The following is a 25,753-nucleotide window of genomic DNA, read 5'->3' on the forward strand; positions in this document are numbered from 1 at the left end:
TACACTGTTTACCCAACAATATTACTCAAAGCATAGATGCTCCCATTGGTAATTTGTCATTTGGCAGACAATTTTTGCCTAAATCAACTTGTAGTCCACTAACTACAGAAAAACCTCCCTGGAGCAAGCTGGGGTGGAGTGCTTTGCTCAATGGCCCAACAGTAATTAGCAATTTTCGAAAATGTTCTTTAATTTATTAAAATGTTCTCCACTCTAAGAACAAATGGTTCTTCTAAGAACTGTTATCTGAAAGGTTCTTTGGGGAACCAAAAATGGTTAATCTATGGCATCACTGCAAAGACTTTTAAGAACCTTTATTTTTAAGAGTGCAGGTTAACTCAACTCTTTATTGTTCATTGATCATCCCTATGCCTTTAGCATGCAAAATTTTCTGTTACTAAGAGCCTGAACATCAAGGATAGAACATCCAGACTGTAGATGTTTAGTGTACTCAGAAATAATGATGTGGGCATATGGACTCTGTTACTTCAAAAAGGTCTGCAGTATGTTGTGTATCTGGTTTCAATTAGATGACAGTCAACAAAACCTCATGATGAGCCAATAGCTTCATTTTGTTCTCTGAAACTGAGAGGCGCCGCAAATTTGACCCTGAAGACAGTGTGCAAATTACTGTCACACTTTACTAAGGATGAATGAACGGCAATTTTAAACAATTTCCCCGGGCTAACTATAACCGTTCTGTTTGGCTTGTTGGCATCAATGACTAAGAACGAATTCATCTCTACACGCAAAGAAGATGTTTCAATGACAGTAACAAGATTTAGCATGCAAACCTGAAATCCAAAACAACAGATTCTGATTTATCGATTTATATTTCTGGGTGGAGTTACGTGGTTGTCTGGCCTAGTGTTTAACGCAAATTCAGTTTGGGCCCTAAAAACTGCTAGTTATTTCAAAGAATTAATTGATTTCAGTCAAGGGTTTCTGAGATGGTGGTGTGGAGGTTTTGGATTAGCAGTCCATTTATTAAAACTGTCAACGCAATCCTACTAGAAACATCAGGGGGAAAAAAAATATCTCATGCAGATCCTTCAAGCAAGACCTCGGCTTAAGAGAAAACTTCGATTTGTCAGTGATGGCCACAACAAAGTGGACAAATCATTTGGCACTGACACAAATCCTCTTCTGGTTAGCATAAAAAATGGCTGGTTAAGTGGCTAAGTTGTAATGTTACATTACAGTTGTAATGCTGATACAGCAGGTAGACATGTGCTGTCGCTTGAGTTAAGATCACTCCCCGGAGGAGCGTCTGCAAATGGTCTGTTAATCTCCGTCAGCCTCTTCCCTCATAGATCACTCTGAATGCAGATTTTACTGGACTTTTTTTAGCGTCTGCCTTTTTATTGCCTCTTAGAAATAAGGTTGCTGTGGTGCTACCTTGGTACAGTGGTGGTTAGGGGTGACTTGTGTCAAACTTGTTTCTGGATCAATATCATGGTCCAGGAACAGCATTTATCCAATCAGATCGTATGTTTATTGGGGTTGGTCTTCAACCCATTTTTTTTTTAAATGCTGGTAAATAAATATAGCCTACAAAGAAATGCTGTGTTCATGTTGATTTTATCTAGTTAAAAAAAAAAAAAAAAAAAAATCTTTATAACATTTTCTGGAACAGTTTAAATTTAATGACTCTATAAATGTCATGTAGTATATAACCAAGTAAACAAACAACAAATCTCCCGAGACAATATTTTGAATACACGATTAGACATCTTTAATTTTTATTTTTATTTTCAAAAATGTTTTTTAAATTATTTTTCAAGGTAAAAAGTATTTTTACAAATGCCATAAATTGTTCATCACAAATTTATTTTCATTTCATTTCACCACATGACATTTTACAACCTAAACTAACGAACTAACCTTTTCATGTCATAAAAAGGTCAAGGTGTCACAAAGGTCTGCAGGGGCCCCCTTTATGATATTGTTTCTTTTTTTATATTTATGTGTCTGCATGTTGGTTGCACCACATGACATTATGTCAGACACACGTGTTTTAAAATAAAAAAAGGAGTCTCCTGTATTTGACCCATGTACTATTTTCTTCATAATTTTTTTATTGATTTATGCATTCCTCGTTTCTTTTAGATGAATCATTGCATTTTACACAAATAAATACAATAATTATCTTAATTTGTAAAAATTTTGTAAAAGTTTACTTATGGGGAGAGTACTGTAAATATTGAAGTATGCAGTGTAAATGAAGAGTTACAGTATATATGTGTTTTTGATAAAAAAAAGGGAAACTAATTTTAATGTCTGTCTGTGTTGAGATGCAGTTTCTTTACACAAAGAATGTTGCTTTACTGATGTTAAATAGCATCTAGCTAGCAGGTCTCAATAATATAACAAAGTAATGTGATACAGAAATGTTTGTGAACGTGAATATGAACAAATAATAATAATAATAATGCCAAGGACTCACATCACCGAGACTACTTAATTGGGTCACTTACAAATCCTTTTTATTCATTATGTTAAATTTTACATGAATAAATGATGCATTCTGACAAGAAATTACCGAACTTAACCGAGAGGAAAATATTATGTTGATATAACTTACTTGATTGGTGCGTAACCGATGTGCTGATTAAATCATGTATATTTAAAGCACTTTGTTCAGTGTAGAGTTGGCTGTTAAAACACAAAGCCTCAAAGCTTCATAATTTACACATGAAAAGAGCTGCTCTAGTGGCGTCTCAAAGCAACCAGCACTGCGGAGCGGCTAACTGTGCAGAAAGCATTGAGCTATAAAAGAGCAAAGAAAAGAAGCAGAGGGTTATCAGAGTGGTCACTGGTGGGTATGTTCAGAGAGAAGAGATCCTGCCAGTCCTGATGGAAATCATAACAAGAAGCTGGAGTCCTCTGGTGAGTTCAGGAACGCTGCACACTAACACAGCTCCAGTTTCTCTGTAATCTAAACCCCTGCGCTCAGCAGGCACAATGGAACAGTGTTGGGAATAAGGCCAGAACGGAGCTCCACAGTCCGGGGAGAGCCTTACAAACAAGTGTCTGGAGACCCGGGAAGACAGTCAATGGTTTAAACTGATAAGGATCCGAACACCTCAATGACTGTGGTGAGAGCAACAAGAGTGTCTCCAAGAGCGTCATGTACATGTCTTACTGAGTGATACTTATACCTGGTTTAGCCTTGCATGGTCAAATGTTAGACCTTAGATTCCTCATTGGCCTCTATGCAAATGATGTTGGCTTTGACATTCTTGGTAGTCCGTACTTCTCAACAGAGATCGAATGCAACTTTGTCACTTCCATTTCCAACACTCAAAATTGGCATATTTACTTTGTTAGCACACATTGCCAGTCTTGAGGTGAACAATTAATCCATGCAAGTTAATCCAGTGAAGAAAAATGGTTTGTCTTGGTGTACCTTTCTGGAATGACATTCCTTCTCTGATCACATCAGTTTAACAGGTTGGGCAAAATATCCTCAACTACCCCCCTCCAACGGTTAGTTTGCTAGGAGATGCGAAAAAATAAAACCCTGCCTTCTATTCACTATTCTGTTTCAGATGGAAATACATCACGATATTGAAGTAAAGTCAGTAGCAACATCCGGTTCACGCAGACTTTAAAAATAAAGATTCCAAAACAGGGGTTTGCAATGACATAAACCATTGTGGTTCCCCAAAGCTTTTTACAGAACAGTTCTTAACATTTTAATAATCTAAAGAGCCTTTTGTCCGTTAAAAAACCTTTATGCTCATAAAAATAAAGGTTGCAAAAGGAGGTTTTTGCAGTGATGCAATACATTAACTATTTTGAGTTCTCCAAAGAACCTTTCAGTGAACAGATCTTCACTCAGACTCTTTTTTTCTTCACATGAAGAACATTTTAATAAAGAACCATTTGTGCAATGGAAAGGTTCCAATGGAATCATAGACTACAATAACAAACCATTAAGCTCTTAAAAATGAAGGTTCCAAAAGGGTAGTTTTTTTTTTTCTTTCTTAGACTAAGGAACATTTTAATAATGTAAACAACTTTTTCCCACTTTGCAGAGCATTCTGTGCAATCAAAATGTTCCATGGAACCAAAAGGTGCTTTCGCACCGTGTAGTTCTAGGAACTAGCCAGCAGGGTCGTTCCTAAAGAACAATTTCTCCCCTGGGTCGTTGTCCTGGTTGCATTCGAAGTGATCGAAAGCGACGTCTTTATTTGTGGCATTTCTAAACATCAACAACAACCATCTAGCACACATACATGTTTGTCTATTTAAAACTTTCTTACATTAAAAACATTTTACATATGATCAGATTAGAAGCAACCCGATCTCAAGAAAGTGCGAATAAATAGTACGCCAAATAAAAATGAAAACTCATGGTATTGATAAGCAAAAATGGACTTTGGCGTGTATATGCTACGCGATGGGTAGGATTAGGGTTGTGGGGTAGATGCATATCACATGTACGCGAAAACTACGTATCATATGCACGCCAACAAATTTTGTATCATATGCATGCGAAAACTGCATATTATATGCACGCCAAACACGTTCATATCATATATACGCCAAAGTCCATTTTTGCGTATCAATACCACAAGTTTTCGTTTTTATTTGGCATACTATTTATATGCATTTTCATGAGACCGGGCTCTTAGAAGTGTATTCAATTGTTCAAATGTATACTTCGTCCTAAACTCCACCATAACTGCTGAAACCATCACAACTTTCAAAAAGCAGCTGAAGACACCTTTTCCACCTGCTCGTAACCACTCACAAATATAATTTAATATAAATGTTGTTGTTGTTTCTAAAGCTGTGCATACATAAACACTTTTTAAGTTTTAGATGCGAGGAAGACATCTACAGTACATAGTGTGTTCCACCATATATCTAAAGCCCAAAAATGCAAATGTAAAAATTACGCACAAATACCTATGAATACTAATGAGCTCAAGCTGTATTAAAACAGCCAGCCTAAATTAATCAAATTTGCAAATCCCTTATAGTGCCACAAAGCATTAGTGGTCACTGAAAAAGTCAAGTAAACAAATGTTAGCAAAGCAGTTGTGCTAAAGTAATCCCACGTCCATCACCTCTGACCTGGGCCTCTTCGCTGTGAAGCCCAGGATATGTCCTCTGGGAGTAAAACAGTCCTGTTTCAGCTCTGCTTGGTCATATTACATGGACATGACATGTAATATGTCCATGCAACTGAGTTTGCTTGTTTTGAGTTGTGTGGCCCTACATCAAGCAGAAATGACTTAATCTTTAACGGCTACTTTATGCAGTGCCAATTTTATTTTTAATTTGTCTTTCATAGTTCATTGTTGTTTATCAAGTTAAAAAGTTCCTATACACCATGTAAAATATTCAAGTTTATCATGCAAATTATTGTTGCATTTATGCAAATATATAGATTTTTCCACTTGTGGGGTCAAATGCAAATTTAACTGATTAAAAAATTAAAAACACATTTGAATTTTTTAGCATTAATAACTTTTACATTTTAATATGAGTTGATATGTGATGAGCATGCTGTCATGATGTAGGTCATAAATTAATATAATTTAAAAAGGGAGGATGGTTCCTCTCCATAATTAAAATAACCTATTAAACTTTTTTTTTTAAATGTATCAATTATTAGTTGGTCTATATTGAATGTCCTTGTTGCTAAGTAATTAACCCCAAGAGTCTGAATATTTATATACAATGACTTTAAGAGTTAAGGCACAAAAAAAAAACTTGTTATAAGCCCACCAATTTAATCAATTAAACCCTACAGTATATTGTAATTGTGATTGGCATTAAGCGATATGCACTGTACAACAATATTTTACATTTTCATGTGATTCCGATTATCTCTTTTGTAACTGTGATTAGACGAAAGCATTTTGTTGTATTTATGTGCAGATGTTTGTATTTGCAGAGCAACGCCAGTAAACAATGCAAACTGGTCTTTGGCACCGGTTGTGTTGCATGGCCCCTAATTGCAGCACAAAATGAAACAAATTACTCACGGCTGTTAGCTTATTACATGCATGAACTCACATGTGGCTTCCTGACTGTAAGTGCAAATACTTTTTATCTTAGAACTGATATTTGAAAAAAAAAATTTTTTTTTTTTGGCTATTCAGAAACTTGCTGTCATAACAATCAGTGATATTCCACTGCAAAATGATGCATTTGAGTGAAAACCTTGGAGAAACTTGCTATTGAATATTCACAAGATTGACCCTTGAAGCGTAATATTGCAGTTAATGCCTTCTTGGTCCGTTTACATAGCATATGCTATATGTGTCCCTCATGTGCATGTGTGTAAAAACGTTTAGAATGAATAGCTGAGAACTTTTGTGACAACTTCTGAGCAAGAAACAACTGATAATTAAAGAGTGAATATATGCAGAAATACCAGCATTAAATCTCTGAATTATTATTATTATTATTATTTATTCTGAGATAGCATAATTCAATTTAACTGTAAACCCTGTTACTGTCCACGCTGTTAACTTTCTAAAGGCATATTTCACAACAAATTGTGCAATTTCAAACTAAATAAATTGAATTTAGTATTTGTTGTAATTACTTTAAAAAAATAACAGGATGAATGTAACAGGTGAAATTTCACACTACATGAAGCAGTTTAAATATGTGCTGTAATTATGACTTTAGAAAGATAAAAGAGTGAAAAGCAACATGGTCCATAGCTTTCCATTTAAACTGCTTTAGTTTAAGATGACATAATTCAATTTAACAGTAAAACTTTCAACCCTGTTACTGTCCACACTGTTACCTTTCTGAAGGCATATATCACAACAAATTTGAAACTACATGAACTGAATTTAGTATTTTTTGTAATTACTTTAAAAAAAAAATAACAGGTTGGTTGTAACAGGGTTGACAGTTTTACAGTTGAGTTATAACTAAAATAACCAGTGCAAATTCACTGTAAAATTGTCAAACCTGCTACTTTTCTGATCACATCTAACAACAAGATATAATAATACAATTTTAAACTGAATATATATTTGTTGTAATTATGACTTCAGAAAGGTTACAGGGTGGAAAGTGCTGCTAGTTTTCCAGTGAAATTGAGCAGGTTGTTTTAGTTAGAGATGACATAATTTAATCTAACTGTCACCTTTCTGAAGGCATAATCATCTTACTCCATTTTAAGTATGGATTATTTAGCATGAAATTGTACAACTTATTAATGTTTAAATACAGAAAATGTTTGACAAACAGACTTTAAATTCATCAAACACAGTCTAATGTTAGAATTTGGAAAGCTAGTTTATATATATATATATATGCCTCAAATACTATAAGTACATTGTTCATTTATATATATATATATATATATATATATATATGAATAGGTAGACCAATGTTTTCCGAAACTAAAACAGCAGTAAAATGATATCGGAGACAGTTTCCATCTAGGTTTTCAAACCAGAAATATGTTTGGTAAGTTCTTACATTATTAAATTAGATGCAGTAGGGGTTTAACCCAAGTAACCCACACATCAGTCACATGTTCAGATTCTAAAAAGCAAGCTCTGGCATCCATAGAAAAGCAAGTGGCCTTGTTACTTAAAATGTTCCCATGGCAATATAATATTAGGTTGTTGGCTTATCAATGGGAGGCTGGAGATAAAGCTCAAGAAAATAACATATGGAAATCAAAGAAATCATTTCGGAGAATTAGTTGAGGCCAAATTCATCATTCACACATCAGCCTAAGACAAAGCATGACAAATCGCATGAGCAACAAAAGCAGTTAAAGTGTATTTCAATGGTCAAAGTGTGAGCTTTCCCATACGTTGCATTTTTTAGAAGGGAGGGGAAATTCTGCTTTCTCGCTGTCTTTCTGTGTGTTTCATGAAAAGATTCCCCGGGTTTTGATTAATCTCTGCTGTCAGAGGAAGTTCCTGTGTTTTGGTCCCAACAGGCAATTTGCCCACACCACATCTGGAAGTTCTCCCCTCACCCCAATGTACACGCACAAAAACTCACAGACAAGACGCTAGATCTCCTTCAAGTCATCTACATCAGCTTTGCTTACCATCCTAACCCTATTCAAACCATTGCTAACGAATAACTCACCAACAAGTTAGCATTTTAGTGCAGAGCCTGTACTAGTAAACAAGATATTGTGCCCACAAATTAAGAATTTATTCCTACAACTTCCCTTAATTTAGGTAAATCATCCTTCACTGTAGTCAAATTTGATTGAACAAAATGTAAATGAGAGAACACATTTTTTGCTGTGTATTTTTGCGATAACAGAGTATGGTTTATAAAAATAAATAAATGAATAAATAAATAAAATCAGTAGTAAATTCTGGGATGAATTCTCGGTCTCCTGCATTGTAGAGTAAATCTCATGAAACCTGTAAAGAACATGTCCGTATTTCATCCCTAAATTAACAGATGTTTGAGTTTTTATATTTGTAATGAAAAAGCAAGGCAATGCAAGTTTACTTTTATAGCAAATGACGATACTTCAAAGTACACAAAAAGCTAATTTGCCTAATTTTTATGAATACTAACGGACAAGATTTCAAAGAAGATTTTAGTATTTTTAATCTTAGTATTTTTAGTTATATAGAGCATTTATTTGTCTGATTTTGTGGTTAAAAAAAAAAAAGTGACCTGGACATGTTTTCGTGAGATTCATCCTAATGTCTTGAAATGCGACGGATCATGTTTTACTGTCAAACACTTCATTAGGTTCACTTCCTTTCAGTCAGACATGAATGTTATTACAAATTGTTCCGAACTGCCTGTGGTATGTGCTGGCAAAAATGACGGATCCTCTCCAAGGTATCCTGAGGTACCATGCTGCTTTAACACGTAAATCGTGTTGTGACACTGCCACTTAGTGGACTGAGTCTGAAACAATAGACATAGGAAACTCAATGCTGTAGTGCTCTGTTTTAAATATAACCTATTATGTAGGTTTCTTTTGCCATTGGTTGTTGAAAAAAAGAAAAAAAAAGTCTAATCTAAAAATCTTTGCTTTATTTACAACTATGAAAAATCATTGTTGAAGAGTTATGTCATTTTGGTCATTTTTGGAAGTTGTGAAAAACAACATTTTCACCAAATTTTAAATCCTATATTGTGTTTTATCATGTAGCAAAAGCACACCAACTTTCGAAGAAAATAAAAAAAAAAAACTTTTTTGGGGCACAAGTTTAAAATAATAATAATAATATATAAATAATTATATTGATAAATATTAAAATGGTTTGTTTAGATATTATATATACAGTATAAATATTTTTTTTTATAAATAAGATATTTTAATGATGAATTTACATGCTTTAATATTTACATTTTGGGTTTGAGACAAGGTAAAACAGTAAAATGTATCCGGAAAAGGCATTTTAAAAAAAAAATGTTTTTTTTTTTTTTGCAAATGCTTACACACAAAATCTTTACTTGTCACATAATTACTGAAACCTGACACTCAAACAGCAGAAGCACACACAAATCTGCAAAACTATACACTAATTATCAGCCTTTGACTCAGTTTTCAATATCATAAAACACTTTTTTGCAAAACACAATTCTCTATATAACACACAAAAATCTAACAAAAATCTTTTTTCTTTTCTTATGCATGCAGTTTCTTAAGTAAACAAAGTGTTTTGTTAGTTTTTTCTGGTAACACTTTACAATAAGGTTCATTAGTTAAACATTAGTTAATGTATTAACTAACACGAACTAACCATGAGCAATACATTTGTTACTGTATTTACTAATCTTCGCTAACGTTAGTTAATAAAAATACAGATGTTCATTGTTAGTTCATGTTAGTTCACAGTGCATTAACTAATGTTAACAAGATTTTAATAATGTATTAGTAAATGTTGAAATTAATATTAACAAAGATTAATAAACGCTGTATAAGTGCAGTTTATTATTAGTTAATATTAACTAATGTAGTTAACTAATGAACCTTATTGTAAAGTGTTACCGTTTTTTCTTCTTTTTTTCATAAAAATCTACATTTTAAAAGTGCTGGTTGCTGGTTTAGCTGTATGAACAAAGTGTGCAACCCAAAATTTTGGGGTTGAAAACCAACTGGAGACAGCAAGTTTGAACTGTTTTAATAAAGTAATGAGTCTCTGAGAAATGAACCTGTGCAGACTGTAATAAAATTAAGGAAGAATAAAATCAGGCAAAAAGGGAGGAACGGATGTACAGTGGAGGAAAAAAAGAAAACATGAGGATTGTGATTCTTCCTCCAATTCAGCGCTAGAACAATAGATGCCCATCAGTCTGTTAGCGCCTCTGGACGCTCAGGGAGTGTGAAGGGCTCACAGAAACGAGCTATTGTCTGAACCGGCTTCACATCTCACTCATAAACGCATTACAAATAACTGACACAATGACTAACCTCCCTGTTTTAGGAGTCTCACTTTGAGAACCCCGCAAACCGCTCAAGGAGGAGCCCCAAAGACAATGACACGAAATGTAATCATTTCCATACATGCGACTCTGATGAAACGTGGAAGTACACCTAATAATACCTATCCTGGAAATGAAGCATATATCCTCCCTGGTGAAAAAGAAATACATTTATAGCATACTTAAAAAAAAAAAAGAGTAGGCCTACTTACGGTATATGGGAAATAATATACTTTACAAGAACATCCTTAAGTGCGAACGAAGCGAATGTAATGTTTTCGAAACAAACTGGTGCACTTACATTTGTTTTACCATGAAATATCACGTTCAGAATCATTCTGATGATACACTAATAATGAGACGAACAGTTTCTGTTTCTTTCCAAACGTCTGTTACAGGATTATGTACGTTTTGAAGAGCGGGAACAAAACTACACGAAAATGGCGGATCGCTTTACGGCAGCAACAAATGCATTTGTATTTGCATCTATCTATCTATCTATCTATCTATCTGTCTGTCTGTCTGTCTGTCTGTCTGTCTGTCTGTCTGTCTGTCTGTCTGTCTGTCTTTCTGTCTGTCTGTCTGTCTGTCTGTCTGTCTGTCTGTCTGTCTATCTATCTATCTATTTATCTATCTATCTATCTATCTATCTGTCTATCTATCTATCTATCTTTCTATCTGTCTATCTTTATATATCAATATATCTATCTATCTATCTATCTGTCTATCCATCTATCTATTTATCTATATGTCTATCTTTATATATTAATATATCTATCTATCTATCTATCTATCTAGCTATCTACATAAATTGTTTTTATACAAATTATGTTGCTCTATTAATATTACATTATATATATATATATATAGATAGATAGATAGATAGATAGATAGATAGATCGATAGATAGAATTTAATAATGCAAAGTGAATAATTAAAACAAAATATAAATAACTATATCACAAAAAAGGACATGGTTCATCAACCTTTCTTTCTCCCTTTATCCTTGGTTTACTACTTTACACAAATAATGTGCTCAGTGACATTATTGAGTTCCTTCCTAATATAAAAAGCATGATTTGAACTGACTTTGTTAGCTTTTATAATGTGAAAGCAAATATAACTTTTGCACCCTAAAAATCTAAATGAAAGCTTTATGAAAGCTATTGTTCGACTCAAATCAAATCTGATCGGTTTTAACAAGATTTATATTGAATATTAAACTGTGGTGAACACTTGATATGACGAATGTAAAAGCATCAGCTGGACTGACAGTTTAGAAACATCATTTTTCATGTGGAATGTCATTTTATTAGGATTATTTGCACGATTGACATCATATAAAACAGAGGAGGGCAGGAGCTGTGTTGTGAAGCGTGATGCTTTCTGGTCATAGTCCACTTCATACACCCCAATAAATGTCATTTCCCTTGTCTTACAGCTCTAATGTATTTCACAGCTCACACCGAGACACCTGGAAATGATGTGTCCAATCCACTTTACTGGATACAGCTCAGTTCAGCTTTCAGCGGTTTCTTCTAATTATGGGTGCCACAAAACACACAACCAGAATCATCCAGTTCCGATATATGATTTTCTACTTTTGCATTGCTTAGCACAAGGCCAAGTTTCATTGTAACTCGTCAAACCTGCATAAAAACACTAAAATCAAGCTTTGTTGAGCTTGGTTTGTGCTTCTTCCAATGATTTTCTGTTGTAAAAAAACACTTTTCAAGAAAAACATTTCTCTCTTTATACTTGAAGAGTTCAGATGAAAAAGTGTCATCTGAAATTTTCTTTTTCACAGAATTTCTATTTATGTTCAGTTGAAAAGAACCTATCCATTGCCATTAAAGTAAAATTACTGAACCTACACACGAGAGCCTGGGCAAAATGGTCATTTTAGACGAAGATTTCAGATGGCACTTAGAGGCTTTTCATCTTAGCTCTTCATTTTTTCGGTAACACTTTACAATAAGGTTCATTAGTTAACATTAGTTAACAACATTAGTAAACATGAACTAAGAATGAACAATACTATTAATCGTAGTTAATGTTAATTTCATGCATTATTAAAATCACAAGTTGTGTTTGTTAACATTAGTTAATGCACTGTGAACTAACATGAATAAACAATGAACAACTGTATTTTCATTAACTAACATTAACAAAGATTAATAAATAGTGTAATAAATGCACTGTTCATTGTTTGTTCATGTTAGTTAATACATTAACTAATGTTAACAAATGACACCTTATTGTAAAGTGTTACCATTTTTTCTTTGTATTTAAAACTTAAATGTGAAAATCTAATGAATTTCTCCTCACCGGGTCCAAAAAAGGCATAATGTAAATGTAGTATTAATCTAAATACAGTTATACAGTGTGTGTGTGTGTGTGTGTGTGTATACACAGTATATATCCTGCATATAGAGTAAAAGATAAAAGTTTATATTTATATATATATTTATATATATATATATATATATATATATATATATATATCATTTACTTTTTTACATTGTAGCGTTTTAATGCTTTAATGTGTTTGTTTTAAAGAAAAAAATAACTAACTGTCATTATATCTTGTGAGTCACTTTAAGCAATGAAACTGAAGAAAAGTCTGTGTAACTGATGAAATGACTAATAAAATCATCCTCAGAGAGCAGAAAGGAAATACGTCATGATGGCATGTAAAGTGTGTTCAGTCATTCAATTAGCCTTTTCCTTCTCTTTTGATTTGCAATTTGGCCATTTCCTTACAGCAAATTTTTCACATTATTTTTTCTAATAACACTCACAGCGAAGCTCCAAGTTTTTCTCTCGCCAAACCGAGCGAACCCTGTGGATCAGCGCTATTAGGTCTCTGCACTTTGTCCGTTTAATGATTGGTCATTCCCATCCCGGCAGGAACGGCCCTTCGGCTCCAGAGTGCACAAGGAACAGGCAATAGTCCAAGCGTCCAATATCTGTCCTCATCATGTTTTAACTCAAGTCTTCAGCCTCCTCTGAGCCTTGGCCAGGACTCGTTTAGGAGTTCATAATAACTATAGCCTGCCAGCTGCAATCTGACTCTAAGCAGGATGTCCCAGATTGTACAGTCAATAATAGTTTCAATATATCAAAACAGAGGCATTTGTGATCTGGCACTGGGATAATTTGTGCCACGTCACTGTTAGATGCAAAATGGAGGGTAAATGGATCCGTTTTAGCAGTGTCTTTGTGTCCTTCACAGTATTTCCCACAATTATTTTCAGTATACAATCATGCCTTCTAGTCAATTGCTTCTCACAATGCCCTGCTACAGTATCTGAACACCTACGCACATGAAATATATGAATGCCACTGCGTTACATAACAAAATAACAAATCAGGTGGTATTATATTAAAAATGTGAAATGCAATTCGCAACCTAATGTGATGTATTTCCAAATGAAACAGGATATTCAGCTAGAAAATAAAATATAGGCAAGGACTGGATTTTATTTGCTTTGGATTGGGATTTGATTGAATTATTGATGAAAGAATCAATGCTGGGTAGTAACTGACTGAAAATGTGAAATGCAATTCGCAACTTAATCAGATTCCAAAAATTAAGTACTTGTAATTAGATTACAGTACATTTGAAAAAACTTGTAATCCGACTACAGTTACTTTTTCATTGATTACATGATTACATACCCACAGTATCAATTAATTATCCATAATTTATTGTTTTATTTTTTAAAATATTATTATTATTCATTGATGTTTATTTGAATGATTACTCAGTTGGTTATATACCCATGTATTACTACATGTTTTTGGAAGGTTTTTGTCCTTCAAACATATTAAAATGCACAAATTCACATTATTTTGTATTTTAATGAAGGGATTCCCAAACTTTACAATAAGTGTTTTGTTATAACTGTTGTTATTTTAAAGTGATTATTTATTTATTTGAATTATTAGCTTTTCATTAAACTCACAAACCCCCTGCAGTTCCTTCACGAACCCCAGTTTGGGAAACCTTGACGTAATGTAATGTTTAATGCACTTCATGTTGTAATTACAAAAAATTGTATATATTTTGTTTCTCTTTGTATTTTTACATTATTATGGTACAAGATTATCCTATTTAGAGTTAGGTCAAAAATCTAAAATTAATATAAAAAAGGTTATATTACCTAAAATGTGTAATGTAGTGGATTACGTTACTGTCATTTGGAATCAGTAACAGATTACGTTTTGTAAGTAAGCAATTATTCACAATAAGATCAAAGATTTTTGTTATGAAAGAAAATCGTTTTTGATTTGATAAAACTTTCAAAATTTCACCAAAAAAAATGCATGCATGTTGGATTTCTAGCTCACAAAACTAATTTAATCGTGATAATGCTGACAGAAAATGCATTCATCTATTCCACAGCATGATTGCTGATGGAGTAGTATTTTCAAATGTCAAGAGGATTTATTAGACAGGAGAGGGTTTATGTATCAAGACTTTCAATATCTTTTAAGCATTCTCACTTCTGAGTGTTCCAGAGATGATTACTGAGCTGTTGTGGATCAAAGACTTTATGATTCTGAATTATTAATTCAACCATCAGTATTGCAGCAGCATGATTAGAACCTTTCTGTATTCTCAGAAGATGAAAATGGATTTACAATGCAGGTAGTACAAAGTTTTGTTTCCTGTCTTTGAAATATGACAGTTATCAGGTTGTCTACTTTTACAAACTATAGGGTTTTTCCCTTACGCTCACACAACTCACGTGCGAACTCTGACACAGTACGACAATCGACCAGATTGCCAAAAGGCCGCTTTCAGATGTTCCATGGAGACCCGGTCATTGCGTTCAGAGAGGTCACACAGCCAGCTCCTCCCCAATCAGGCAATCTGACAACGAGAAGATGCATTTCACTCTTGAAATCTGCACATCATTCCTCAGCCAAATGTCAAGAGGAGGTTGGCACTGCCGACAGGTGCCAGCCCAAGGAAGCCCGTCATCCTTGTTACACTGTTGGGATTGCATGCACACACACCTAGTGCTGCCGCGTACTGCCTGGACGATGGAGAAAGAGGCCAACCAAAAAAAAAAAAAAAACTCCTCAAAGGCCAATTCGAACTGAGAAGCAGTACAGCTGCTGTAGTAGCCACCCAAGCCTTTTCTGGATTCCAAAATGTTTAACAATATGGACGTCAAGTACATGGTCATGAACAACACCACTCAGGCCTAAGTTGTTTTCATTGCCCTTGAATGGGTTGACCATCGGCACAGTCTCCAAAAAGTAATCCACCATTGATGGGATGAAAATATGGCCGGGACTGATTACCTTCGGGAACTCGGGAGTGACCAGGAAAACTGCCTCCAGCCTCAAACGGGCCCTGGCCACCGTCTTCTGGGCGAGATCCTGCATGTGATCCACATACTTCGATGCTTTGCTGGACAGCATCTTTCTATGTTTCTCAATGTGCAGGTCACACATGCTTATGACCAGACTGACGGGATGTTTCAGAGCAGGGGAGCTGTGGCAATGGGGCGTCGTTGAACACAGCTGAACAAAGTTTACAGTTGCCCTGACATCCCTGAACACCTGCTTCAACAGCGCATCCATTTCCATATCCCTGTGATCAAGGTTGCTCTGGAAATTTGCCATCTCACTCATCGAATAAACAGGGAACAATGTGCCCCGTGTACCCACCACATCTGGACCACAAAAGATCCACAGATGGGTCCACTGGACACACAGTGCACGCTGCATGATAGGACACATTGCAGACCCCTTCTGTGTTGATGAGGCAGCCCAAATCAAACTCCCGCTCATCTTTCTGACCAAACTTGGTCATGATCACAATGATGGCCATGTCAAGGTCATTGTTCACAGACAGGATGGCCTGGTTGAAGAGCTCCAGGATGAACGTCTGATCCTTTGGGAGAATGGTCATCCTCCTCAGGTTGTTCTTTTGGATGCTAGGCCTCTCCATGTCTTCCACAGACAGGGTCTTCAGATGGTCACCAAAACTCTTGTACACTGCATTGAGTATTCCCATGGCGTGTGCTTTCACCATCAGTTCGTTCTTGAACATCGGATGAGCATGATCTGGGTTTTCGGGAACGCAAGTCAGGTTTAAAAAATACCCTCCATCTACCAATGCCAACACCGTGCCCATCGACTTACGGAGCGCACTGACCCCATCCGCAGATTCAGGTGTTTCTTTAAAAGATGCCAGTGATTGGACACCTTTGATTCGTCCAGTTTCCCCACAAAAAGGTAGTGTAGTTCAGCTTTGATGTAGGACACATCAGACACCAAAATCACAACACCGTCGAAGTCAAAGCTGTACTTCCTCTCTTGCCCCATCCAAAATGGAATGTGTATATCATTGTCCCGCAGGAAAGGTCCAGCACCTGGAGACTCATGGAAAGCCTTCAGCAAATCACGGGTGTTCTGCTCGGCCGCCACGCTAAATGGCTCTAACTCTTCACTACAATGCACATAAATAAACAGATGAGAGGGCGGGAAAAAGTGGCTAGGCTATACCAGCGATCCTCAAATCTGGACCACGAGAGCCACTTTCCTGCAGAGTTTAGCTGTAACCCTAATCAAACACACCTGAACATGCTAATCAATGTCTTCAGGATCATTAGAAATTCACAGACAGGGTTGGAGCTAAATTCTGCAGTGGACTGGACCTCCAGGGTAAGATTTGAGGAACCCTGGGCTATACCAAGACCATTGGAACAGCGTTCAGCGAATCAAATTCGAGAATATTTCTCTTGTCAGAAGAGGTTTGTAAAAGTTATTTTCACACTACACTAACACAACTGTCTGTCGTCACGCAGGGGTGTGTTTCCCAAAACCATCATTAGCTAACTAGTTGTTAGTTCCATTGAACTCTGTAGCGACGATCAGTTTAACTGGAAAGCTATGAACCATAGTTGCTTTTGGGAAACGCACCCCAGGTCATTTACACCCAACACATTTTTTTTGAGCTTTTGTCGAATATCACCGTTAAATGTGGCGAATGAAAAAAAAAAAAGTTAAAATTGTATAGTTTAAAAGTATTACTCAAATTTGTGCAAACATACAGATTTATTGCGGAACGAGGCACTGTTGTTGTTGTGCATTGTTTGGGGAATCTGGTTGATTCTTTGGCTTCGTTTGGAACTAATTTGGCTGGCGGAGCAGAAATAGACAAAGTACGCCTATCTATTGTGTCTAAAATCTAATCTAAATCAAATTGTTTAACCGTTTTATAAAACCATTGTGTGTGAATATCAGTATGCTTTAATTTGGCCGTACGGTATGAATATTTTGAACCAGCTGTCTGGCATATGTGTTTTTCCTTATAACGGAGAAGAAATTGATTGATAGGCAGCAATAGAAATGTTTGAAAATACTCAGAATTATATACATCACATAATTGACCAAATTACCAGGATAGATAAGTAGACTGTCTACTACAGTTTCTGTTAACCACATGAAAATCACAGCAAGTCAACACTGATAATAAGAGTAGAGATGATCCTTCCTAATGTTTGTGAAACTGTGTTGGATCAATTTTATTTTGGTGTTGTAGCAGCGCTATCTAGTGGTAGGACATACATACTGCATGCATTCTGAAGCTTTATTCATATATTTTTATTTTCTTTAGTGTAAGCATTACACTTACTGCATCTTAACTGAAATGTATCATACTTACCAAAACTGGTGTCATCACTTAAGATCGTCTTGACACTTTTTTGCAGTGCTTGTATATCAAAAAAGAAACTGTCCAGTGTCAGTTGTACATTCTGATGCAACCCTTGTCTAAACTGTAATATATGTTTATCATATGCATATTATGCATACAGTATTTCACCCACGGTTCAGATCGAAGATAGAAAAAAGGAAAAATTTATATTTTCAATGGAACGATTAAGTAAGGCCCAGGTGAGCTTTCCATTCATTGATCACTGATTTACATATCAACAGTGTTGGGAAAGAAAGAAATCAAATCTGTATGTGTGAAAATATTCAGACGTAATCTTTAACATTTTCATAAGTAGCTGTAATGAAATTACACTTTTTTTTTTCTCAGTAACTGTAACTGATTACGGTTACATTTATTTTGTAATTAAATACACTAGTCAACAATTGAAGTTGCTCAAAAATGTTCATCAAAGTTGTCCTAAAACAAGAACGCTGTTTGGTTTTAGGACAACTTTGATGAAAGCTTTTAATCCACTTCAAATGTTGACTAGTGTATTTAATTACAAAATAAATGTAACCGTAATCAGTTACAGTTACTGAGGGAAAAAAAAGAAAAAGTGTAATTTCATTACAGCTACTTATGAAAATGTTAAAGATTACATCTGAATATTTTCACACATACAGATTTGATTTCTTTCTTTCCCAAATTGCATTGACTGCTTTATAATATGAGATATCAATGTTTCAGGAGTTTAGGATGCAGAATAGAACACATGCTTGATAACTGCTTTATTTCCTATTTGGGTTTGTATTTAATGTTTTTTTTTTTTTTTCAAAGCATTGTTAGATGATTGTTTCCTGAAAGTGAAAATTTTGAAATGTGAATTTAGAAAAGTAATCAAATGTAATCAGTTGCATTACATTAATACAGTAATTGAAGTAGTTACACTACTTATTACATTTCAAATAGGGTAACCTTCCCAACACTGCATATCAAATATATCTCACATTTTTTGTTTACATGCTAGTATAAATAACAGCAGGTCTGTACTTCAAAAGAAACACAATCAGTGAAATTTAAGCCCAGTTCTGTCCATTTTTTATTCATCCATTCACATGTATATGATCTGTTATGTGATATGGCAGTACATGTTTCCTCCATGCCATCTGCTCACTTTTCAGTTCAAAGGCAAGCAAACAACAGGAGAACATTGAGGCACCAGGTTATTTGGCACAATATAAAGTGACTGAGTGACTGGTGCACTTTATCACAAATACTGTACAAATAGGATGTGAAAACGTTGTTGAAAGAATACTATATACTCTAAGCCATATGTTTGCTTTTACTGAAGGATTGTTGCTTGTGAAGTTCTTCTTGGCATCTGATCAGCATGAAATGGCTTTTAAGCACTTGGCCTGAAAGTTTCTAAGGTAATTGGTTCAATATTTAGTTACATGATATTACACAAAATTACTTGACCCCTCCACATGAGACCTATGCAGAGACAAGAGTGGTTTTTAAAACAGACCGACATCTGGACAATAACATCTGTGATGTTTGGCATAATGTATTTCATTTGTACGCTTGATTGGTTGGTGTATTTAATTCCATTTACATCGATTTGGCAGACAGACACTTTTTATCCAAAGCAACTTTTAGTATGATACTTTTTTTTATTTATTTTTTTCAGTATACGTGTTCCCTGGTTACCAATTAAAATGGCTTTGAAGGCTTTAAGACCTTTATGGTGTTTTTTTTTGTATTAAAACTGTATTAAAGAGTCATCAACAAGGAAGAATATTGTTCTTGATCACAATTAGTTTAGGTTTTTGTAATTTCATTGGTCAATCAGATCCCAAAGATTTTGTCATTGCTGCTCTTTTTGCTCAATGTTCTGCTTGAAAAGTGCACTTTCCAGTATGAACTAAATTATGACCTCTTAATAATACCTGATCCATGCAGTAAAAAAAAGACCTTTGACAAGCCAGTTAAAACACTGCAGTCAGCGGTTTGTTTATTCATGACATGTGCTGTAAGATCAGCCAATAAAAGTTTATAGGACCTTTCGTCACATTCCATTACTATGATATACACTAGTAATACAACACAGTCTATGAATTGCGCAAGTTTAAAAATGTTCTGTTCTGTAGAAAATGTTTTTATTTGGGTTATTTCCTCTTAGATGGAATAAAAGCACCAATTAATATTAAAGACACAAAATACATTAAATAAACAAAATCACTTTTGATAACAAAAATTGGTTTACGATTCAAGACCTCCTGAATGAACTTTCCACTAATAAAAATCTCTCTGCTGCTTTAAGGAAATTATTGCATTCTTGGTATTAGTGTTAGTAATTACTTTTGTGCAACTTAAAGATCATCAAGTATAATCCTACATCAATTCTTGGGATATACTGTTTGGTACCCATTGCATCTCATGCCTATTTACACATTAGTACTTTAATTTAATACTTATTTTTGACATTCAAAGTAATGTTGCAACCATATTAGTGTTATTCTATTTCAAAATTCTATCTTTTGTGCAACAAAATAGGAGAATTTTTTAATTATGCATTGGTTTACTGGGACTTTCAAGATCTGAAAGCACTATGAACATATCATAAAAGCGATCCATATCACATGTGCACTATTGTGCAATTTTTGAATGTAAGTGGGTGTGTGCACTTTTTTTGGAATGAGATACTAAAATAATTTTAGTTTTGGCCTGTTGGACAAATAACAATAATGGTATCTGTATTCGTATAGTCAAGAGTCTTCTGGAGCCATCAAAGAGATTTGTGAGGAACAAACCAAAATTTAGCGTAATTATTAACTTATTAACCAAAGTTCCAAAATTAATGTCAAAAGTTGTGTGGTTTAAGACATGGCAACACCATTTGACATTGTCATATGATTTTAAAATCAAAATGCTCTTTTTACATTTTGGGGCTGGACAGTCCCAGTCGCCATTGACTGTCATTACTTCAAGTTGTTGTTAAAATTTTAATTTTTGGGTTCTTAATCTTCAATGCATCCCAGTTTATTACTTTTTGAGCATGCAGTTGCTCAAGTCAAGGTTGGCCAAAATGTGCAGCACTCTGGAACCATATTCTTTCCACTTCCTCTTTACCCAGCTCCCAAAGACGACCGAGATGGCACACCCCTGTCCTGGCAGTGATCATCAAGTACTCCTCATTCTCTGGCTGCTGGATCACTGCGTGTTGGGCCATAACCAGGGACTGGCAGAACCGACACAGAACCAACAAATAGAGCGAGTCTCTTTCTGCCTCATTGAGAGGAAAAACGCTTTCCCATCCCGCCACCACTGGCCCTCCGACGTCTACCGGATTGGGATTCTCAATCATCATGTACATGATGGTGATGGCCAGCTCAAATATAAAATACCCACAGCTCATGTCTCCAAAATCAAGGATCCCAGAGATCTTGTACTTTGAGGGTCCATCGGGTTTCGCCAAGAGATTGTGGTCGTTAAAGTCTCCATGGTTAATGCCTGCAATGCAATAAAAATGTTTTTAAAAAAGAACACGCTGACATAGAAGTGTTGACAGCGAAATGAAAATAACATCTTACACTTGCGAAACAATGGTAGTTTTGGCACGACTTGGATCTGGTACTGCTCCAGAACGGCTTTAACAACCTTTTGTACAGGATCCCCATCCATCACATGAATATATTGGTTTAAGAGAGGAACGCTGGCGAGATTCCATATAAAATTTTCTCTCTGAAGGACGCTGATGTTTGGATGCTCCATCTTTATGAGTAAAAGTAACAAAAACAAACAAATGCCTAAATACAAGCAATAAAATGGGAAACATTTGGTGGGAAAAAAATGTTTAAGGCCTATTCACACCAAGAACTATAACTGTAACTAGGGCTGGGCGATATTTGTCGTCTGCGATAATATCGTAATTGTTGTTTTAACTATATGTGACCCTGGACCACAAAACCAGTCTTAAGTGTCAAATTTTCGAAATTGAGATTGATACATCATCTGAAAGCTGGATAAATAAGCTTTCCTTTGATGTATGGTTTGTTAGGAACTATTTGAAAATCTGGAATCTGAGGGTGCAAAAAAATCAAAATATTGAGAAATACACCTTTAAAGTCGTCCAAATGAAGTTCTTAGCAATGCATATTACTAATCAAAAATGAAGTTTTGATATATTTACAGTAGGAAATTTACAAAATATCTTCATGGAACATGACCTTTACTTAATATCCTAATGATTTTTGGCATAAAAGAAAAATTGATAATTTTGACCCATACAGTGTATTTTTGGCTATTGCTACAAATATACTCCAGCGACTTAAGACTGGTTTTGTGGTTCAGGGTCACATATGTGAGCTGACAACATCAAAGAAACATCTTGATAGTCCAAAAGCATTTACAGCGTAATGAAGCCTAGTAGAATGCAGTTAGAATGCCCTTATAATTCAAGTAATGAAAGAAAAATGTATCACTGTGTGGGTTTTAGTTTTTTTGTAAGATATTATATATTTTATTAGCGTGTAAATATTAGCATGTGAGCGCGATTGCGAATGTGATATTACCTTTATACAACAGTTCAACAAATAATAAGTTAATATTAAGCATGTTACATTTTAGACACAAATATCATCTGTTTTTCTGTTTGGCCAACGAAAATTGTTCCAAACAAAGGCGGTGCAGGACATATGTGCATCTCAGAGGTCTTTTGTTCCTGAATGAATATGTTTTTGAACAAATCATTTGAGTCAATGATTCAGTGATCCATTCATAAATGACTTACTTTGTTTCTAAAAGCATCAGACGTTTTGAATGAATGATTCAATTAATCACTCATTAAGGCAGGGACTTGCTGCCACCTACTGGCTGTATTAGTGTTATATTTATTTATCCATGACAGCCCTAAACCAGCCAAGACGCCAGCACAAAGACACACTCAGCAAAATATTAATTATCATTATTGGAAAAATTCCAATAAATGTTGGGATATCACTTTTCGTCAATACTGCACAACCTTAACTATAAAAAGAGTTTTAAAAATCGTCCACATCGCAACTATAAAGACGTGTAGAAACAATAGTTAGAATCCTTTTCACAACTACTTTTTTCACAACTACTGCTTTAAATTATTAGCACACTAATAAAAAAGTAAATAAAAAAACAACATGCATTTCTAAGATAATTCACACTGATTGAACTTGGCTGTTTCTATTATCTACTTTGGCCTACAATGATTTTTTTGGGAAAAACAGCCCAGACATTACTGTCCATTGGTATGGACGTTAATATAGTTATTATCGTCATTTTTTTTGTTCTTGGTGTGTTTTAGGGTTTAAGTTTTCCTTTATAAATGGAATCAGAGATTTTACTTGTAGTAAAACTGTATCCAATGTGGCGGCCATTTTCCCAACATCATACAAGATCTGAGGACTGCAGGTAATTTTGGCTACGGTAGTGCCAGGAAGGTAGGTAAGCAAGCGCACTAAATATTTCTGCAGGCCAAAACCACAATCTGTCACAGCACACAAAAAAAATGTTAATTAGCATTTGAGTTACAATATAAATCCATTCAGTCCATACACCCTTCTGAGAAATCTGTCATTGTTTACTCACCTTTAACAGTCATTTCAAACCTCTAACCATCAAGCCTTGCTGCATTTTAGGATTTAATATTTCATTAAATTAATAATTAAGTTTTTCATACCAAATTCTTCCAAGCTCATGAGTTTGCCAGTCAAAGTGGGCAAAGCGGTCTGGGCAGGAAGGCCTCTTTGGTGTAAGAAGTTCATGGCGTGAGTCTGCAGCTCAATAATAGTTATGTTGTGACTGTCTGCAGAGTTCATAACTTTCAACACGTATTCTCCCCCCTCACTGGGGGCCACGTAACAGTTCTGATCATCATAACTGGGCAACGGTCGGATGACGGACACGGTCAAGCCATAGAGTCGCTTGATAATCTCTGTAGCCTGGGAATGGCTGAGATTTGGCTTTGCTTCTTTTGTTGACATGGCTGAGGATAGAAAACAGCGGTTATTTGTGTATCAAGTCATAACAGGAGCAAACATTGATCAGAAATCACTATATGTTGCAAGATTTTTACTAAAAGAGGTTAAATGAATAGTACACCTATTGAAAAAAATACAAATAAGGTAACATGAGAGTATGTAAATGACAGAATTGTCATTTCTAGGTAAACTATTCCTTGAACAAATGTTGCACAACATCTAATATAAAAAAAAAAAAATTACACTTTGTATCAGAACTCAAAATTTACTTTTGAGCCAATGATTTAAGATGATTCACGATTTAACAAGTTTTAAAACTATTACAAATAAATAATGCATCGTCGTCGGCGTTAACAAACTGTAAATTCAATTTGAATTTCTGTCCTGTAAATGATCAAATTACTCAAGCATTAATATTCTCATGCATGAAATTCATGGAAAGTCTCGCTTCATGAAGTGTGCATGCTTCAAATTCAAATTCAAAACCACACGAGTCGAGCGGCATGCAAAGAGATTCATAATAACAAATTAAAAACCGGATAATGGATTGAGAATAAAGCTCAAAATACAGTAATACCTGCTGAGTATTGTTGCTGGGCTGCTCGGTGTAACGTTAATGTAGACAAGCTTCCGCTGTTTCGGACGTGTTGAACGTCATTACGTCACAAAACAGCAACGAGGCTGCGTTCAGTTCGCTGGTGATTCAGTTAGCTCAGAAAAATCTGACTCGGTTGCGCTAATCGGTTCTTTTGAATGATTCAGTTCAAAGAACCGTTTAAAACGATTCGGTGGTTCGCCGTTTAACGATTACAACAAGCTCTAAACTTTAATAAAGGGGTCACTCTTCAATTGGGGTGGCAAATGAGAGGCAGAATTTGTAAAAAATGCTTGTTTGTTTTTTTTCTAATAAAATGTATTGCTATCTAAAATTAGTTTAATATGCTATATCCATTAAAATAAAAGTTTAAGAACATTAATAGGAAAGAATGTCCTCCCCATGATTCAACCAGCACCTGCAGTGACCTTTACACACAGGAAGTAGTGCAAATATAATTCCCCCTTTTCTTAAAGGGGTAACATCCATTGATGTAAAACCACAGACATGAATTTGGGGACACAACTTTTTTTCTTAAATATAACAAAACATGTATTTTTTAAAAACAATTTAATAAAATTGTACATGTTAAATAAAATCTATATTCACAATATAACCAAACTTCATTTGTGTTGAAAATGTTATATTGTTGCAATTACATTCCATGAAACCTCTCTGAGGTATGGCGGGAACATCTGTATTTTGTTACAAATTCAATCTCTCAAACTCAATTAAATATGTATTTTAAAACAAAAGGGTAATTTTTAACAATGCACAAATTGTGTTTACCCTACAGAATACAAACATGCAAACATTTTATGATTTATTGGTATTTCAAGTTTATTTCAACTGTTGTAAAGTAGAGACACCGCTGAAGAATGAAAAGTCGTTTATTAGGCTATAATTGTTGTTAATAACGATTTTCAGTTAGGTTTTATTTAAGTGTGTTTATTATTATTTCATATGTTCAGTTTACAGCCATGATTCCCTTCATAAAAATGATAATTTAACGTTTTAAACCTGTTTTCTTGACACCAGCTGTGATTTGTACTGACTCCTTGTAAG

At 34.9% G+C, this 25,753-nt stretch overlaps 1 protein-coding gene across 1 annotated transcript; it reads right to left on the reverse strand.

Annotated features, from left to right (window-relative positions):
* Nucleotides 1–20,940: 20,940 nt before the first annotated feature.
* Nucleotides 20,941–24,839, reverse strand: hykk.2 (hydroxylysine kinase, tandem duplicate 2). Its single transcript, XM_058759451.1, has 5 exons — nt 24,671–24,839; nt 23,793–24,098; nt 23,458–23,600; nt 21,673–21,853; nt 20,941–21,592 (listed from the first exon to the last, which is right to left on the reverse strand). The coding sequence occupies exons 2-5, from the start codon at nt 24,094–24,096 to the stop codon at nt 21,153–21,155; spliced, it is 1,068 nt and encodes a 355-aa protein (XP_058615434.1). The 5' UTR covers nt 24,097–24,098; nt 24,671–24,839; the 3' UTR covers nt 20,941–21,152.
* Nucleotides 24,840–25,753: the final 914 nt, after the last annotated feature.

The sequence above is a fragment of the Onychostoma macrolepis genome, chromosome 22, assembly GCF_012432095.1.
Source record: "Onychostoma macrolepis isolate SWU-2019 chromosome 22, ASM1243209v1, whole genome shotgun sequence".
NCBI lineage: Eukaryota > Metazoa > Chordata > Actinopteri > Cypriniformes > Cyprinidae > Onychostoma > Onychostoma macrolepis.

Coding starts and splice junctions, on each gene's coding strand:
- hykk.2 (XM_058759451.1), bottom strand. CDS start 24,096: ATGTCAACAAAAGAAGCAAAGCCAAATCTCAGCCATTCCCAGGCTACA. Junction 23,601..23,792: donor CATGAGCTTGGAAGAATTTG/GTATGAAAAACT, acceptor GTGCTGTGACAG/ATTGTGGTTTTGGCCTGCAG. Junction 21,593..21,672: donor ACTACCATTGTTTCGCAAGT/GTAAGATGTTAT, acceptor ATTGCATTGCAG/GCATTAACCATGGAGACTTT.